We start from the raw sequence: 19,323 nt of genomic DNA on the forward strand, positions 1-19,323 counted from the left end.
GCTAGCATTGGCTAATAATTCGAATACTATCAGCCAGTCACAGGGAGCTCTTTCGATCACGCGGTTCGGTGGCGAAGCTCGTCCGCTGCTCTCTGGCCTCGCCCCGCCCCCGGGGTCACCCCGGAGCACCCGGGCCCGTGTGTCCCCTGCAGCCGCCTCCTCCGGCGGAGCCGTACGTGCAAAGCGTAGTTATCAGCAATTTCTTCAGGGGAAGGAAAAAAAAAAAAGAAAAGAAAAGAAAAAAAGAAAAGAGAATTGCAAGGGGTTTTGCTACTCTTTTGTTCCTTCAAAAAGTATACCTGCATACCTGACGTAACAGTCTACATTTGTAACAGCCACAAGTTACATATAAAAGGGAAAAACTAAAACAAAAACAAACCAGAAAAGATATAGAGGCTCTGGAATATTGAGCTTTCTTAACTGTGTTTGAAATTAATTCTTCTGGCCGACAAAACAGGGCTTGTGTTTCAGGACTTTAAATGAGGTGGAAGTTCTGATTTAGCGTGTCAGTTGAAAGAATGCAGGCTTCTTTTGGGATGTAATAAATATCGGCTGAATTTCTTTAAGTCAAAGCAAGATATTCCTACTAAGAAAAGATGAATCAGTTTTCAAATTGAATTTTGAATTTATTGTGCCTCAGAAGTTCTGGCTGTTTTCTCGTCAAATTGACTGAATTGTTCAAGAAGAAAAAATAATTGTTTAAGCAGTCTAATACGATCAGTGGTATTAAGAATTCTGATGCAGTTCTGCTGGGCTGTTTTACGTATATCATAGAGGAAGCGTTCTTTAATATAGTATTAACCTATAAATTTAGAATCACAATGTTTTTAAATTAAAATTCTCTGTGGCCACATTATAAATTAGTTATAAATTCATTCATTGGTAAATGAGAGCGCTATGATCCATATCTAAAGGGATCAAGTTAATTGGTGGTTGAATGACTCTAGGACTGGATAACTTGGTATCATATAGCCGGTGCTGTCATGATGCTATTTCCTTTTGGAACTTTTAAAGGTCATTCAAACTCTAGACTTTGTTGGTATCAGAGGAGCTGGATGGCATGGTCCTGTACAAGCAACTTACCTGGCATGGGTAAATGTCACTTAAGGTGAGTGAGATTGCTAAAATCATAACAAAGCTAATTGTTGAGGAGATTTGTAAAGCTAGTGAGAGAGATTCTGGATACCGGTGCAAGCAATAAAAAAGATCGCTCAGCTTACCAGGCTCCTTTTGCTTCTGCTTTTTTTTTTTTTTGCTTTTACTGTGCTGGGGACAACTCTGGATGCAAAAATATTTCCAGCCTATGTCCAAAATACTGCTGTCTCAAGACAGGGAGCCAGATGAGGAAAGAGTGGGACTTTTCTCCTTCCCAGTGAGTAAGGCTTGCTTGCAAGCTCTTCTGCTGTGCTCAGCACCTAAACTGGGAGGGGGACAAAACCAGCCACCCGTGGTGAGGGGAGCAGCTTCATGCTGCCTCTGTGATACTGCGGTGCTCTGGTTTCGTGTCCACCTCCCCCAGCTCTTCTCTTTCATCAGAAATGGGCATGCAGCGGGTGCTCATCCATCTCCATTTCCTCTACTTCCCCCACAGCTGCTTTTAGCAGGTCGGTCAGCTTGGAGAAAACCCGGGGAGGCAGGAGGGAGCTCTATCTGCCTTTCCACGAGAATAATATTCCTCTTTTTCAGCAAAGCAAGAAGAGAAGCCAGAAATCCAGGTTAGAGCCTCTGTTGAAGAAAGGTGGCTGCTGCGAACCGAACAGCTACTGCTTGGTTCTGCCTTCCAGCTAAAAAAATCTCTTAAAACAAACAAAAAAAAACCCCCAAACCAAACCAAAACACAAACCTTCAAAAACAACAACTGGAGGCTAGTCATTCCTGGTGTAGTGTGGTTGTGTGTGCTGCCCCGTCACAAACAGGTACTACTGGAGAGTGCTGAAGTCGAAATAATTGTGGAGGGCAATAGGAAGAGGGTTAGAAGGTATTTATAAATGGAACTCAAGTTCTTGGAAAGAACAGATTGTGGAAACCTTATCAATAATGGCAGAAGAGCTGAGTTTTCTGCACTGTTTAGACAGGGTTTATGGAAAAGAAATCTAGACATTGATATTTCTCAACAGTCAAGAAAACCCCCATTTTCACTAAAGGAAATGGATAGGAACTTGTTAACGACCAGTCACTCATCATCCACACTACTTTGATAACAATGGAGTTTCCAGTGACTGACCAAGGCTTTGGAGCATCCAAAAGAAATAATCCTTCAGAGTCAGAAAATCTAAGTCTGGTGGGAGGGAACAGAGAAAAGGCTTCAAGAATAGCTCCGGAACAACTCAAGGAACATCAGACTTCGAAGGAGTCCCCAGCCTATTGCATGTTACCAAACCGTATGAATTATGGGATTCTTTTTCCCCAGTTGGGGTGTTTCCTGCCAGGTGAGCACATTGTGCTACGGGCTGTCAGTTTTCTCCTGTTCAGGTAACTGCTCCAGCTGAAAATTTCTAGGGGGCAATGGGAAGACACAAAGGTAAATCAGCTGTTAGTGTTATGCCACTGCAGCAGCTCCTGGGTGAGCTCTGAATAGATTTTTCTGGAAAATGCCTTTTCTTGTTCTGAAATCTCGAGGCAGACAGATAATCCTTTTCTGTCTGTGCTTATTGCCTGAATGGGCTTCAAGGGGAAAAAATGGAATTTTTGAGTAGTGCCTTGGCATTCTGCAGTATCCCACCTCTGAGGCCTCTTCAACCAGAAATGCTGGAGGACCACTTATCTGATGAAGGAAAGTCAGAGACCTGTGTATTATCTTGAGCTTATAGACTACACCTTGGCAGTGCCAAAACCTCCTGAAAAGCAAGCAAACAGAAACCATTAACCAAAACAAAGCAGCAGAGACAAAAAAGATTGATTTTAAGAGCAGTAGGATAAGCATTAGAGATGTGGATTGGTATCCGAACATAATTTAGTTTGGTGTATTCCACTGCGGTAATATGGAGGAAAAAAAAAAAACAAACAAGTCTCATGAAGAGTTACAGAACTACTAGATAATAGCACATAGAATTAGGGGATATTCCAGTTACACTGATGATGAATCACAGCTCTCTAGAAGTTCTGACTATTTTGGAAAATTTCTAAAGTGCATGGTGCACCTTAGATTTACATTTGAGAAGTCCGGTTTTAAGGTTATGGGTAAGTACGGTAGATCTTTTAGCCATTTAGACTGAAATATTAAACATAATCGTATTAAATGCTGTGTACGTTGCCATCTACAGCTGCAAGTTTTCTGGCCTTGTAAATTGTTGACTGTCACTATTACCTGAAGACCTTATAAGTATTAAACAGTAAATATATAGGTACTTTTCTAGAGCATAAGATAGCTGTACTGAAAAAGCCACAAGATGAAAGTAAAGTATAAAGGGGGGGGAGGAAAACTTGCTATGCATTTTCAGAAATAAATTACATTTGGAAACTTGAGATTTCTCAAGATGAACGAGGCAACTCATTAAAATGATGATTTCTCCACTCTGAGAGCAGATATAGAACTACAATTTACAAAAAATATTATCTGCCTGAAAATTAAAACTCTGTGAAGGAAAAAAAAAAAACCAAAAGGAATACTTTGAGATATTATGTATCAGTAAGGAGTAAGGCCATGACCATGAGAAACACAAGCCAAATCTTCAAAAGCACCTGAAGCAATCTCAATTTTTTCGATGGGTACATGAATAAGATAAACAAATCAGTTTCTTCATCAGCACCTCAGTCCCATAAGCACAGAAAAGCCCCATAATCATGCAGAGACGCAAACTGATGCAACCACCTACAAAAAAGGGAACGTGTCATCTCCATGGAAAAGAAATAATGAAATGTATTAAAGGCGTTGCTCAGCACTCCTTATAAAACGGTGGATTTACTCGAGCACAGAGGCCATCCCGTCCCTGTCCACCCCAACGCCCCCCGGTCGGGCCCTTTGTTGGAGTGGGAGGAAATGGCGGCGGCGGCGCGCGGGCAGGGCGGGGCGGCAGCGCGCGGGCGGGAAGCGGCGCTCCCGGCCCCGCCGCCCCCATTGGTTGGATTCTACTGCAGACCCGCCGCTGCCGCCCACCGCCCCGCGCCCACGCGGCCCCCCAGAGCCGCCACGGCGGGGCCGGCAAGCCGGGCCCTGTGCGCGGCGGGAAGGAGGGTGTCCCCCCCGCCCGGCCGTTTGATCCCGCGGCGAACGGCCCGAGCCGGCGGCGGGGCCGGCTGCCTCCCGGGGCCGCCCTCCCCCGCCCCCTGTCAGAGGCGGCGGCGCGAACGTCCCTGCCCGCAGGGGGAAGGGCGCGGAGAAGAGCCCGCCCTTGCCCTGCCCCGTCGCAGTTCTCAACCAGGTCCGACCGCTGCACATATACACAGCCGCTGGGCGCCCTTTCTGTCACACGCTGCCTGGGTCGTGTAGGTCGAGAGAATGTCTGGCAGAGGCAAGGGCGGGAAGGGGCTCGGCAAGGGGGGCGCTAAGCGCCACCGCAAGGTGCTGCGCGACAACATCCAGGGCATCACCAAGCCGGCCATCCGCCGCCTGGCTCGGCGTGGCGGCGTGAAGCGCATCTCGGGGCTCATCTACGAGGAGACGCGCGGTGTGCTGAAGGTCTTCCTGGAGAACGTGATCCGCGACGCCGTCACCTACACCGAGCACGCCAAGAGGAAGACGGTCACGGCCATGGACGTGGTCTACGCCCTCAAGCGCCAGGGACGCACTCTCTACGGCTTCGGCGGCTAAACTCGATTCCTGGGAATAGGTTACGCTTTTAGAACACAAAGGCTCTTTTCAGAGCCACCCACCTTTTCTGAAAAGAGTCGTAATCACCGTTTTCTGTGTGCGTGTATTGGTTTTGTAGTCGCACTTAAGTAGATTGGGGGAGCCGGGGGGGGTTGGAGCTGGATGTTCCCCCCTGCTCACGGTTCAGATCCTCCAAGCAACAGGGGAGTTTAAAACACAGCGGCGGAGTTAATCTCGATTGCTTGTTGCTGCCTGGGGTCGAAAGAAAAATACGTCGATTATACAAGATCTATGTCTTTCGTTTCTCCCATCCCCCACATTCCCCTCTTCTCCACTGCCCTGCTCCGAAACAGGAATAAAATGGAATAGCACGTAAGAAAACCAGGATGCCAGGCAAGCCCACGCGCCCACCAGATTCAGAGCAGCCCCCTCCGACGGGGGGGGGGGGGGGGGGGGGGTGTCATGATATGGCGGCGCTCTCCTCTCGGCCACTCCAGTGGGGGGGACAAAGGGGGAAGGTGCCGCGATGAAACGCGCCACAGATCGCTGCGGGGAGGGACTGCGAGCCCTGTACTAAAGCCCCTTCTCCCTTACTCCCCTCGCTCTCTTTTCTCTCTCCCTGAAACGTTCCCTGTTCTCTACAGGCACTGCTTTCTACCACATTCCTCCCACTCCGCGCCGGCAGCTTTCAACGGGGAACCCCAGAACTGGCCCCACACGCGCATCGGGGCCGAGAGGGGGGCGGAGGAGAAGCGTCCGCTACGGTCCCCCGCGGCCCGAACCTCCCCTCCCGTTTTAACCAGAATCGGCGCTGCATCAAGCACCGAAAACACCAGTGCTACCGGTGAGCTACAGGTCAGCTACCACTGCTCTGAAAAACACCCAGAGACACAGCTCCCTTTCGTGGCCGCGTGGTGGCTCTTAAAAGAGCCTTTGGGGTCGGTGGTGGCAGGCCAGCAGCCTCAGGCGCGCTCGCCGCGGATGCGGCGGGCCAGCTGGATGTCCTTGGGCATGATGGTGACGCGCTTGGCGTGGATGGCGCAGAGGTTGGTGTCCTCGAAGAGCCCCACCAGGTAGGCCTCGCTCGCCTCCTGCAGCGCCATGACGGCCGAGCTCTGGAAGCGCAGGTCGGTCTTGAAGTCCTGCGCGATCTCCCGCACCAGGCGCTGGAAGGGCAGCTTGCGGATCAGCAGCTCCGTCGACTTCTGGTAGCGCCGGATCTCGCGCAGCGCCACCGTGCCGGGCCGGTACCGGTGCGGCTTCTTCACGCCGCCCGTGGCCGGCGCGCTCTTGCGGGCCGCCTTGGTGGCCAGCTGCTTGCGGGGCGCCTTCCCGCCCGTCGACTTACGCGCCGTCTGCTTCGTGCGCGCCATACTTGAGAATCGTACCTGAACCACTGAGCGAAGAGAGACAGTGGTTGTTGCGACTCCTATTTATTGTGAATGGTGGCCCCGCCCTCCCGCCTCTGATTGGCCGAAAAAGCGAAGATTTTAATTGGTTATTTCGGACCGTCCTGTAGCCGCGGCGGTAGCTGAAGTCGCCCCGAGCCCCAGCCCTTTCCAGAGAGAAGTAGCGCCCCCCCCCCATTTTTTTTTTCTTTTTGGGAAGATTAAAGACCTTAAAAAGATTGATTTCTCTAGTTTTTGCTTCTTCTGCCTTTTTTTTTTTCTGCTTTATTTGTGACTCTGAATCCTGTTTACCGGATTTGCGTTTAAAATATGTTATAGGATAAGGTATGTGATTTTAGTTGCTAAAAGGCCCACTAACGTGGTATTTTTGATTTTGAATTATAAATAAAACATATGATCCCTCCAGAAATGCTTCCCTAAATAATCCAGAAAGATTAAATATGCGACTAGCTTTTTACATACTTGCATTTTAGTAATGAAACAACAACAAAAAAAGATTGTCCTCAAAAAAACCCAACTATAAAACAGGTTACATTTTACCCTTCTTTGGTATCAAAGTCTTTTTGCAGGTTGTATGAGAAGAATTAACTTAACAAAGGGTAAAATTAATAAAGGCAAGTCGTTAAGAAGAAGAAAAGCGATTTTCGAAAAAACGGAAGATACTAAGATTAATGCTGTGTCTTGACTATTAAAGACCGCGGCTCAGCACAGAGGGGGTTAACGCGGGATTTTCAAATTGGCCCAATGAGATCGGCCCTTTCCATCAGCCAATGAACAAACAGCGCTCGGATATAAAAAGGAGTCGCGGTCGGCTGCGTTAACCGCTGTTCTCTTGTTCGCGGTGCACTAGCGGGACCAGAGCGGCTCTTAGCAATGGCGCGCACGAAGCAGACGGCGCGTAAGTCGACGGGCGGGAAGGCGCCCCGCAAGCAGCTGGCCACCAAGGCGGCCCGCAAGAGCGCGCCGGCCACGGGCGGCGTGAAGAAGCCGCACCGGTACCGGCCCGGCACGGTGGCGCTGCGCGAGATCCGGCGCTACCAGAAGTCGACGGAGCTGCTGATCCGCAAGCTGCCCTTCCAGCGCCTGGTGCGGGAGATCGCGCAGGACTTCAAGACCGACCTGCGCTTCCAGAGCTCGGCCGTCATGGCGCTGCAGGAGGCGAGCGAGGCCTACCTGGTGGGGCTCTTCGAGGACACCAACCTCTGCGCCATCCACGCCAAGCGCGTCACCATCATGCCCAAGGACATCCAGCTGGCCCGCCGCATCCGCGGCGAGCGCGCCTGAGGCTGCTGGCCTGCCACCACCGACCCCAAAGGCTCTTTTAAGAGCCACCACGCGGCCACGAAAGGGAGCTGTGTCTCTGGGTGTTTTTCAGAGCAGTGGTAGCTGACCTGTAGCTCACCGGTAGCACTGGTGTTTTCGGTGCTTGATGCAGCGCCGATTCTGGTTAAAACGGGAGGGGAGGTTCGGGCCGCGGGGGACCGTAGCGGACGCTTCTCCTCCGCCCCCCTCTCGGCCCCGATGCGCGTGTGGGGCCAGTTCTGGGGTTCCCCGTTGAAAGCTGCCGGCGCGGAGTGGGAGGAATGTGGTAGAAAGCAGTGCCTGTAGAGAACAGGGAACGTTTCAGGGAGAGAGAAAAGAGAGCGAGGGGAGTAAGGGAGAAGGGGCTTTAGTACAGGGCTCGCAGTCCCTCCCCGCAGCGATCTGTGGCGCGTTTCATCGCGGCACCTTCCCCCTTTGTCCCCCCCACTGGAGTGGCCGAGAGGAGAGCGCCGCCATATCATGACACCCCCCCCCCCCCCCCCCCCCCGTCGGAGGGGGCTGCTCTGAATCTGGTGGGCGCGTGGGCTTGCCTGGCATCCTGGTTTTCTTACGTGCTATTCCATTTTATTCCTGTTTCGGAGCAGGGCAGTGGAGAAGAGGGGAATGTGGGGGATGGGAGAAACGAAAGACATAGATCTTGTATAATCGACGTATTTTTCTTTCGACCCCAGGCAGCAACAAGCAATCGAGATTAACTCCGCCGCTGTGTTTTAAACTCCCCTGTTGCTTGGAGGATCTGAACCGTGAGCAGGGGGGAACATCCAGCTCCAACCCCCCCCGGCTCCCCCAATCTACTTAAGTGCGACTACAAAACCAATACACGCACACAGAAAACGGTGATTACGACTCTTTTCAGAAAAGGTGGGTGGCTCTGAAAAGAGCCTTTGTGTTCTAAAAGCGTAACCTATTCCCAGGAATCGAGTTTAGCCGCCGAAGCCGTAGAGAGTGCGTCCCTGGCGCTTGAGGGCGTAGACCACGTCCATGGCCGTGACCGTCTTCCTCTTGGCGTGCTCGGTGTAGGTGACGGCGTCGCGGATCACGTTCTCCAGGAAGACCTTCAGCACACCGCGCGTCTCCTCGTAGATGAGCCCCGAGATGCGCTTCACGCCGCCACGCCGAGCCAGGCGGCGGATGGCCGGCTTGGTGATGCCCTGGATGTTGTCGCGCAGCACCTTGCGGTGGCGCTTAGCGCCCCCCTTGCCGAGCCCCTTCCCGCCCTTGCCTCTGCCAGACATTCTCTCGACCTACACGACCCAGGCAGCGTGTGACAGAAAGGGCGCCCAGCGGCTGTGTATATGTGCAGCGGTCGGACCTGGTTGAGAACTGCGACGGGGCAGGGCAAGGGCGGGCTCTTCTCCGCGCCCTTCCCCCTGCGGGCAGGGACGTTCGCGCCGCCGCCTCTGACAGGGGGCGGGGGAGGGCGGCCCCGGGAGGCAGCCGGCCCCGCCGCCGGCTCGGGCCGTTCGCCGCGGGATCAAACGGCCGGGCGGGGGGGACACCCTCCTTCCCGCCGCGCACAGGGCCCGGCTTGCCGGCCCCGCCGTGGCGGCTCTGGGGGGCCGCGTGGGCGCGGGGCGGTGGGCGGCAGCGGCGGGTCTGCAGTAGAATCCAACCAATGGGGGCGGCGGGGCCGGGAGCGCCGCTTCCCGCCCGCGCGCTGCCGCCCCGCCCTGCCCGCGCGCCGCCGCCGCCATTTCCCCGCGCTCCAACAAAGGGCCCGACCGGGGGGCGAAGGCGGGGTGGACCTCGGAGGCTGCTGCTGTGGCGATCTGGTCACCCGATGTTTTCGACTCGGAGGAGGTCACTGCGTGGCCACGTCACCTATGGCGTAGCCCTTTGTTTTAAGAGTATCTTTAGAGCGTTGAACGGTGCCGGTTCAGCAGCTTTATCGTTTCGGGCGGAGATGTTGGGTTTTGCTGAGGGTCTGTGGCCACCGGGGCTCGGCCGCAGCTGCTGCCGTGTGTCCCGGAGGCACGACCCGCGCAAAAGGCCCTCGAACCACACGGGCGAACACACACCATTTCACTTTTCACTTAGTATTTAAATTCACCGTCGATATATATTTGGGGGTATTTTTACTTTGTTCTCGAAGGATCACCAAATAAATGCAATTCCAAGCATTTAGTATTTACAGTCTCGTGCTTTTCAGGAGTTTTTCCCTGGTTAGTTATATCTGACTGAGTGCACTACACAGGTTTTATTTTTTGTGTTTGCTTGGTCAGGTATCTGTAATTTTGTTTGATCTTCTCCATTTTCCCCTGTTTCCTCATGCATCCCCATTTCTATAATGCTTCCTGTTTGTGAAAAGCTTTTTTTTTTTTTGTAATTTCACAGCTCTTTCCCTTTGAGCTGTCACTTGTGTGGGTTTTTTTTGTTTGTTTTTTTTTTTTTTAATTTCATTGTCCTTTTCATCCTTTTTTCTTGAAATAATTTTCTCTTTCTTTGCTGCTTTGTGAGGGTGTTTTGGGATCATTTTGTTTTCTCTCTGTAGCTTTCTTGTATGTATGTTATTTAATTCAGCTTATGTTTGGCCACCATTTTGATAAGTATTTTCATGTGCAGATGGGTGGTTTTGTAGTGTTCATATCACCTTTTATTAATATCACCTGGTTTAGTTTTACAGGAGTAGGAAAGATAAATATATATCTTTGCATATCAACCTTAATGGTGCCGTTGGCACAGCAGCGCCTCAGTTTATATTAGAATCACTCTGTCTTTGCACACTATTTATCATTTCACTTAGTGTTTGAGGGGAAAAAAAAAATGATATGCAGTCTTTTTTTCTCATCCATTTACAGGTTACAGCGTTAATACATTACAACAGAGAGCTCAGTAAAGCTTCTGGATAACAATAAAGTGTATTCTTTCCTGCCTGTTACTTCTCTCAGTATTTAATACACACCTTTTCCCTGGTAGTTACTAGTGTGGTTTTTCCCTCTATTTGTCTAGATTCAGAAGACCCTTTTTGTTTTCTCCAGGACTACTGGAAGAATTATTTTTCCCTTCTCATCTGGCACGTATGTTTTTAAGCATGTAATTTTTTGCCCATCTTTTCTAGAGCTTTGCTTTCATTTCACCTGATGACTTCAGTTGTGTAGGTGTTACTATTCTGGTAGATTATCCACTTAAACAATTTAATTCTCTTTATGTGGTTTAGTGGGAATAGGTATTCTGCCTTGCAAGCTGCCCTGTTCACTTCCCACGCCCAGTGTTGATTGGCACTTTGTCAAAAACTTGCAATCATCTCCTTTAGCGTCCATTTCTGCCTTCTTTTTAGTTCTCTAGATCTCTTTTTGTGGCATTTGTTGTGTGGTTAATATTGCTTCCCCCCCCTGAAATTTAACATTTGCTTATTTTTCATCATACCTTCTTGATTCTCTCTATATTAGACTTCCTTAAATAATCAACTTTTCATCCTTATCCGAGATCTGTTATTTCTTAAGAGTAACAACCCAGCTGAAGAACCAAAACTGCTAAAAATGTAATTTGTTCCTGACCTAAGCAATATCTTAACTTCAAAAGGGATGAAAACCACAGATGCTCTGAAGAGTGAATTTTTACTATGATCGATTTTACACAGAACCTTTTATAGATATGATAGCAATGTTCAGGCACACATAGATTGCTGCATTACAGTGTGCTTGGGTTATTTGAGGAAATATTATTCGATAGTTCATGACTGTGTCACGCCCCACTCGGAAGAGGGGGGGCAAGCGACTCAGATTCTCAAATCCCCAGTGGTGTGGACTAAGGTGAGACAACTCTCAAGGTCCTTACGAAAACATTTATTAGATTCCCACAGTGATTAATATATGTCTTAACCAGGTCCATGATAATTGGGGAGGTATATAACAAATTATGGCAAGCGGTAAGGTATGCCTTGCGTTACTTACCAACAGGTGTATGACAAATTATGGTATAAAGTAGTACGTAGCAACAGATATGCAATGAATCATGGCGAGTGGTAAGGTATGCCTTGTGTTACTTAACAATTTTAAAAGAAAAGAGAAAAGAAAGAGAAACAGAGGGATAGAGAAGAAGAGACAGAGCAAGAGAGCAAAAGAGATCACCAGTCCTGGTTCCAGCGTTGGTCCAGCCCACGGGGGGTCTCTGGTTTGTAGAAGTGCTCCTCTGTGTAAGATCTCCCCAGGGAAAAAAAAAAAATCCCTCTAGGGGCACTTATTTTCCCTTTTTCGCCTTATCAGTACAAACCCCTCCACTGTTATGCTACTCAAGTTCCCCCCACCCCCCAGGTGACGTGTAGCATGATTTGGGTGGAGAGACAAGTGCTATAGTCATATATATTTAGCATGATCTTCATGAGCATGTACAGGGGTGTCAATTTTAATATGCATTTTATGGATAATGAGGCAGAGGTCATTATCGGGCATAGCAGCCTTCCAAAGAAACAAAACAACTGCACAGATTCTCGTTATCTTCTCCGTGCCGATGAAAAGCAGCGCTGTCCTGTTTCCCTCCTCCAGATTCAGGTGAGTTTCTTTCCCACCTGCAGAAGCAGGTGTTGGCGTTATCATGGCTTTGAGCATAAGGCCTGCATAATTCGCCCCGTGGCTATAGCTACATTTCAGGGTAGTTGGGAGATGTTTGGAACTTGGAACCTTTGACAAGTTCCTCAGAAAAGCTCTGAGAGCCTCCTCCTCCTCCTCCCTCTCCCTTTCGTCTCTCACCATTTGTTTCAGGGAATTTACAAGTAGTCTCTTACAGATCATTAAAGTCAAGTTCTGCTTACTCAGTTTTATCGTTTCCACACCAAACAACAGCCAGTTCAATTTTCTTGGCTTTATTTTAGCGTAGCGTATGTTTGTGGTACTTTTCTAAACTTTTCACTGGCAGCTGTAAGTATAAAATAACATTGTGTAGATTACTGAAATGTTGAGGGACTCCTGAAAATAGACAAAATTAAACCAAAAGGAGAGGCATATATCCTGTTTACAGCAGCTCAAACCTTTCCATATTCCGGAAAAGGAGGAGGGAGCTCTGAGCCATTTGCATTGACTGAATTCTGGAGTAACACTTCGTTTCCTAATATGACCTCTTGGTCTCATATTTTATGGCCAGTGTCCATCCATCACCCCCAGTGGTTCATTTAGAAGGATTTTGTTACTCGGAACCAACAAGTGAGTATATGAAATACCCATTAAATTTATTTATTTTATTTTATTTTTTTTTTTTTTTACAGTTTAGCTTTTCCCATTTTTCAAGACAGTCTGGGGAGGGTGAAGAGTTCTGTTTTCCTCTACTTGATCAGTCAACATTAGTTGGAAGAGCCTTGAGCTGTCTGCTATGGTGTGGGAAGGCAGCCAGGGCACACTGGAGTGAAGGAGCAGGTTGGGTGAGGGCAGGAAGGAGCAAGGAAATTACTTTATTCCTCTTCCCGCTCTGGGTATGTCATAGAAGATCATAATGTTCCTCTTCCCTTCTGCATTGGCTTTCATTTTCCCATCCCACCATTCCTGCTAATGCTCCTGGCCTTCCGAAAAGACAACCATCCCCTTGAGGAAGCTGTTAAATAATCTGAATTTCAAAATTTGTTTTCTTTTCGATGATCTACTTTCCTTTGGGGTTTTGAGGAAAACTTTTTAGTTATTTGAAGGAGCTGCTGATCTCTCCCAGAACATGCAATTTCAGTTCAATAGGAGAATTAATATCAACTTAGAAACTCTCTGTGGTGTCTTTTTTTTAAACCTAACCAAAAGTATTCTTATAGAAATGTTGCAATTTGTTGAGATTTACCTCACCTGCTAAAGCCAGAAGCTTGTGATAAATGTGCTATTTTGATTATGGGCTAAATTTATGAGGGAAAGGAACAAAACTGCATCACATTCTAAGGGAAACGTAAGTGTTCTCAGAGCATAATCACAGGAAATGCAAAGTCCAGGGAAATATGGAGATGGATTTTTGCCTGGAGTGACAATCAATGTGATGAAAATATCACAGAAGTTGTCTAACTTCATGAAAACAAATTGTTTTTGTAAGTTGTATTGCAAATATGTTAACTAAAGCACAAGAAAAATGAATGCTCTGTGCGTCCTACTCGTATGGAGTCTCCAAGCTGTCAATCTCTGCCCAGGCCACCTCTTGGGAAAGTGAAGACAGGGCTATCAGAATGACTGGTGGTTATTCCCTGTCTATAAAGGAAAGTCCCACATGTTGCTCCTCACAGCTCAATATGCCCCTAAATTACTGCTGGATTGTCTGAGATTTGGTCAGCTGAGCCCTGGCTTTCATTCTCGTTTCACCTGGACTAACCTGATGGATCTGTCACCTTGACTGACTGTTCCCTGCGGGTCTGTCTGCCTCAGGGCACAGCAGGGTTTCTTCTTGGATGTGCATTTACCTTTGGGCTCTCTACTTGCAACTGTGGGCTGAAGGCCACCACTTGTGCGTTCTGACCTGTTTTCCTCCAAGTGGAAGCTGGAAATCCTTGTGCAGTGTGGATCGCGGCAGCTCCCACCCAAAGAACAACAGGGTCCTTCTCTGACAAAGCTTTATAAACCTCACTAAAATCATATAGGTATTTATTAGTTACTGATGATGCTTAAAAGTGTTACCTTTTCATGCTTTGGTGTGTTTATGCAGTAATCCTCGCTGGGTATCCCCAAACTTGCGGAGATGGACAAGGGACAGCTCAGGCTGAAAGCAAAATCAAAAGCACACAGGAGAAAGTTACAAAGTCCTTTGCAAGGTAATGACCTATTTTATCCTCCCCTTTTTTCAATAGATAGTAATTTAATATTAATCTTATTGGTATTATCTTGACAACAATTATCCTATGCTGTTCTGTATGATACTGTCCTTTTGCACCTCCAGTGTGACATCTGCGCATACATACACACACACATCAAGTATGACATATTCTGTTGAAATCCCTCCCACCTAAAAAAAAAAGCATTAGGGCTGCTTCGATATGGCTGCAAGGTCCTTCAGCAATTAGGAGTTTGTGCACAAACAGGACTAGCAACTTCACCGCCTATAGAGACATGTGGACTTGGATCATGCTGGATGGTGGCAAATCAAACCATCCTTTTGATTATAAACAAGATTTCCATTTGCCTGAGCAGTAACAATGCTCTTGCCATGACCGTTATGACATGCGCATCTTGGATTCTCCAAGCTTTAGGCATTTTGGATGTCATTAAGTGAAAAAAAAAAAAAAAAAAAAAAAAAAGACTTCATCTCTCATTTATTCACTTTCTTTTTGACCACAGTTTTCAGTTTCACTACCTGTCCCCGATCCCTGACGCAGTATTCAGAACTGTCTCACCACCACCTTCCACCTTCACTGAAATCTCCAGGTTGATCCTAATAAAAAAACCCAAAACAAACTTCCACAACAGAAAACAATAAATAACTAAATAAATAGTTTGTTCAATGGTCTGAAGTGCTAAAATTAAAACATTTTGTATGTCAAGAATCACCAGAAGACAAACAGAGAATAAAACAGAGGATGTTGTGTCTTTGTAGCATTGTGTGAAACAGTTGCAGCTCGAGTAGTGGGCACATTTCTGGCCTCTAAATGAAAAAAAAAAGTGTAGTACAACTGGAAAAGAAAGTTCTGAGAAGAGTGATAAAGATGATAAAAGGTCTAAAATGGCTTCCCTACTAAGCGGACTAGGACACTTTCAGAACAGAGACAACTACTGGGTGAAGAACTTCTTACTGATCTTCTTAACTATCCATAAGGCCAGTGACTAAATCTATCAAATTTAGTGAGGCCCAACCTAATCATAAAGTCAGTTCCCAACCAAAAGAGGCCAGAAGAGCTGCCTAAATATCACTGGTGGTTTCCTTAAGTAAATGGACTCCTTATCTCTATACCTTTTTTTCAAAATGACAGAGAAAAGCAGAAGGTGAGTGAAAAGCTGAGGACACAATCATCTCCTCTATAGAAATTAATTCTGCAGAGCACAGCTGCTTGCATAACTATGAGCATTTCCTAACATTGGTGTTAAATAGTTCTCATCTCTTAAAAACTTCTATACTGATCCCTGGTGGTATCAGCTGCCATTCAATTACATGCATTTGTTTAGGATCAGTTTTGTTTTTCTCATAACTTCGAAGAAATACCACACAGTACCCGAAAACAAACAAATCCCCCACCAAAACCTCCTATTCACTTAACTGTTTGTTTGTTTTTTCCAGGGTTTCCAATTTACATAGTATATCAGTTTGTATAGCTATTTCCACGATTCTCTCACCTGGGGAGGCAATAGAGGAAGTTCCACAGCAGGAAAAAGCTGCAGCATCTGTAGGAAGAGCGGAGGACTTGGTTTCTATTTGAAATCCCTCTCTGCATGTCAAGAGCAATATGGTTCATATACGGAGTTCAGAGGCTTGAAATAACTGAATGCTTAAAGAGGTGATATATAGAAATACCACCTGCAGAGGAGAAAGGTTTGTCCACGTCAGCCTAGTTAGTACGGTAGGGTTGTTTCTGTACACCCTACACATGCAGTCATGCGTCAAGTTTTCTAGGACAAAATGAACAAGGGGGAAAAGACTCTAATGATCTCAGGCTCCTTACAGGAATTGTTTTACCAAGCAGGATGCTGTGTTGCTTTCTCAGCAGCAAAATTTGCAGACTCAAAATAACTTTTTCTAACAAAGCAAGCTCACGCCCCGACTGCTCCTTGTTTGGTGTGGGTTTGGTTGGTTGGGGTCTTTTCGTTATTTTGTTTAGTTTTTGTTGTGTTTTTGTTTGGGTTTGTTTTTTGTTGGTTTTTTTTTTTTTTTTTTTTTTAAACACCCTGGGCAGCAGCCACAGTAAAAAAAAAAAAAAATCAAGCAGAATCGAAATAAAACCAGCAGTCGATGCAAGAAAAGCTGGAGGTATTCAAAAGGCAGGTTGGTTTGATGAGCAGCAAGGGGAGGGGGGGTGCCCCCCACCTCACGGGGGTGTCAACCGCTGGATTTCTCCTCCCGCGCCTGCGGCTTAACGGAATGGAAACGACCCGGGGAAGAGAGGGGAGGGAGTGGTGGAGAAGGGAACTGGAGGGAGAGGGGAAGATAGGAGGAGGAGGAGGAGGAGGAGGAGGAGGAGGAGGAGGAGGAGGAGGAGGAGGAGGAGGAGGAGGAGGAGGAGGAGGAGGGAGGGAGGGAGGGAGGGAGGGAAGCTCCTTCCCAGGCGGGATTGGTCAGAAATTGCTGCAGCGGGGGCGCAGCGGCGCCCGGGGCCGCGCCTCCCCGGGCAGCTGCGGCCGAGCCTGGACCGGTTCACAGTCTTGGGGGGCATCCCCCAAAACCATCGATATCCCTCCCCCAAACTCATCGCCCTCCGCCGTTACTCAGCTGTGCCACAGGAATATTAGGGAGACCCTCCGAAGATGCACAGAGAAGGACACACAAGGACTCGGCTACGATTTACAGCAATCTGCTTCTCTGTTCATATTAAATACACTCAGAGCATATATTCTTACCTGCAAATGAAGGTCTCCGCTGCGTTTCTACCGCTATAGCGCAATTGGCTTTCAGACTTCACTTCTGTCATTCACATTTCCCGAATATCAGCATTAGTGCCCCTGAAATTGTGTGAATGAAGACATGCGAGTTTCTTTCATGTTTACCAATATCTAAATCAATCCTTGTAGGATATAACTGAGAGAAATAAACAATGTCAATAAGTTTAAAAAAAAAAAAAATTATTTGGTATCTAAGCAGGCCTGCTTTCAAGGGAATATATAAAGTAAATTACTGAATATACTATTCAAAAGGTTTCTATATATTACACCAGATTTGTAAGACCACATTTTGGTTTGCTATGTATGATTGTAGAAAGATACTAAAGGAACTAAATATTTGAGTAAAGGTGTTGGAAAATAGTTTATGAACAGACTCGTAAATGTTTAACCTTTGTGCAGACTGTGTCACATAAATGTTCAAGTCACTTTTACAAATAACAGCCTACGGTTTCATGGATATACCTGCAGTAGGAGGCAAATAATCCCATTCACTTTTGTAGGCAAATGCTCTAAGTTGCCTACATTTTTGTAAATATAGTAACTTAAAGCAACTTCTCCTGAAAGATGGGGGGAGGGGGGAGATTAAAAAAAAAAAATCATAAAAATCACACCTTTCTCTGCAGAAGACTGCTTAGTACCAAGGGAATTTGGACAAGGACTTTATGCTGTTCACACTCAGGTTGCTACAGAGCACACAAGCAGTCTTTTTCAAGAAAAACGTGAGCAAGATTTTTTTGAAGGAAAAGAACATTTAAGGACTTTTCCCATATGCTATTGTCACTATGAAGAAGTCAATCACAGTATCAGTGTTCTGTTATCAATTGGTTCTGTTTTACTTGTCTGCATACTTGGGAAGGTTTCTGCAACTGAGCATGAGTTTTGTTGTGTGGGGCTTTTGGTTTGGGATTTTTTTTGTTTGGATTTGTGTTTTTTTTTTTTTTTTTTTTTTTTAATACATTACCATGCATATTATCTTCTAGTGCTTTATGGAAAAACAGAGAACTATGAAGTAACTACAGGGTGAATAACATTGAGGCCAGGTTATCTGGGAGATTGTACTACCTATGCCGTAGCCAGTACTTTAAAGCATAAGTGTGGACTTAAAGGTCAAAAGTAGTTTAGGTCACCTCTGACACTGAATGTCTTTTCATGACCACCAGTGCGGTGCACTGTTCTTAAATCTAAAACCTTCCTCCTCTGTTCAAGAATTTAGGCTGAATAGTTGGAAAGAATTTTGAAGAAGGATGCAGACTAATTAGAAATTTGGCATCTGAACTGAAATAAAATACTTGTTCTTAAAGTATTGTCTTATAGCTAAAATTTTAGCCAGTTTTGTTAGCATTAAAATTAGCTAGACTTGTTAACCGTTGGCATCAGCTGAACTTTTGATATAGGGTCTTGCATACGAGCATTTTGCTGTGTACTTGGCCAGATGGTTGGCCCTGGGGATGTTTTGCTTTACAAGTGTGGGGGATGTTTAGTTGAGGAACTTCTGAGACTCATGGTTAATGAGGATTCTATCCTTGAATCTGTAGTGAAAGAATTCCTAATCAAGGAAAGCCAGTATTGTTATCATTCCTGAAATGAAACATCCTGGAGCATACAAGCATACAGACCCTGAAAATGCTACTAATTTACATGTTTCGAAACTTGCTAGAAAAATGAAAATTCTGAGTGTCCTAAGCCAAACTACCTTCATTATAATACTAAAAATCACCCCCATAGGTCAAGACCCTGGCCCAGGTGAAGACCTTCCCCCGAGCTATAACTCCACTGTGCAATCATATGTAAATTCCTAACTAATCAAATAGAGATAGGAGGTACTAATATGATAATGATATTGTAAAATGGGTATATAAACCACACGGAGTGTCCCGTTTGGTGTGCATGATTTGTGAAAATATTCCACCTTGCACCCTGACCAGAATAAAGCAATGTCTCCTCTCTAAACATAGTCTCTGTTTCGGGAGAATTGGAAATTTGACTTTTTTTTTTTTACAGGTACCAAAAGAAAACTTTGTCTCATCTGTCACATAAGCTAATATGTGCTATACTCCAGTTCTATTTTAACATATATAGGACTGTTATTTAACTATGGTATGCAGACAACATGTTCATTTGTAACATAGTGGCATGAGGTGGAAGAATATTGCCATTCTACATTAAACATGGATGGCTGGTCAGGAGAAACAAGGAAAAGAACTATATGCAGCAACTGTAGGAAAATATTCCAGTCATATTTTAGCTGAAGGAAAAAAAGATTTTTAATACAGAACTCATCAGTTTGCCTGTACTAATAAAAACATGCCAAAAACCATTGTGATAATACTGTTGATGGCAAACAGAACATTAGTCAAACTGC

General features: G+C 46.3%; 4 protein-coding genes across 4 annotated transcripts; 2 read left to right on the forward strand and 2 right to left on the reverse strand.

Moving 5' to 3' along the window:
- Positions 1-4,424: 4,424 nt before the first annotated feature.
- LOC309681386 (histone H4) lies at positions 4,425-4,808 on the forward strand. The gene has a single exon (XM_082495251.1). It carries the CDS (start codon positions 4,439-4,441, stop codon positions 4,748-4,750), a length of 312 nt encoding a protein of 103 aa, XP_082351377.1. The 5' UTR covers positions 4,425-4,438; the 3' UTR covers positions 4,751-4,808.
- Positions 4,809-5,691: 883 nt separating this feature from the next.
- LOC309686218 (histone H3.2) lies at positions 5,692-6,124 on the reverse strand. Its single transcript, XM_082498786.1, has one exon. It carries the CDS (start codon positions 6,121-6,123, stop codon positions 5,713-5,715), a length of 411 nt encoding a protein of 136 aa, XP_082354912.1. The 5' UTR covers position 6,124; the 3' UTR covers positions 5,692-5,712.
- Positions 6,125-7,032: 908 nt separating this feature from the next.
- On the forward strand, positions 7,033-7,464 carry LOC309685139 (histone H3.2; the record flags this gene model as incomplete). Its single annotated transcript, XM_082498282.1, has 1 exon — positions 7,033-7,464. One exon carries the CDS (start codon positions 7,033-7,035, stop codon positions 7,441-7,443), a length of 411 nt encoding a protein of 136 aa, XP_082354408.1. The 3' UTR covers positions 7,444-7,464.
- Positions 7,465-8,347: 883 nt separating this feature from the next.
- Positions 8,348-8,731, reverse strand: LOC309675546 (histone H4). The gene has a single exon (XM_082487873.1). The coding sequence runs from the start codon at positions 8,715-8,717 to the stop codon at positions 8,406-8,408; it is 312 nt and encodes a 103-aa protein (XP_082343999.1). The 5' UTR covers positions 8,718-8,731; the 3' UTR covers positions 8,348-8,405.
- Between the last annotated feature and the right edge of the window lie 10,592 nt (positions 8,732-19,323).

Source organism: Vanellus vanellus (genome assembly GCF_965231255.1).
Source record: "Vanellus vanellus genome assembly, chromosome: 1".
In the NCBI taxonomy this organism is placed as follows: domain Eukaryota; kingdom Metazoa; phylum Chordata; class Aves; order Charadriiformes; family Charadriidae; genus Vanellus; species Vanellus vanellus.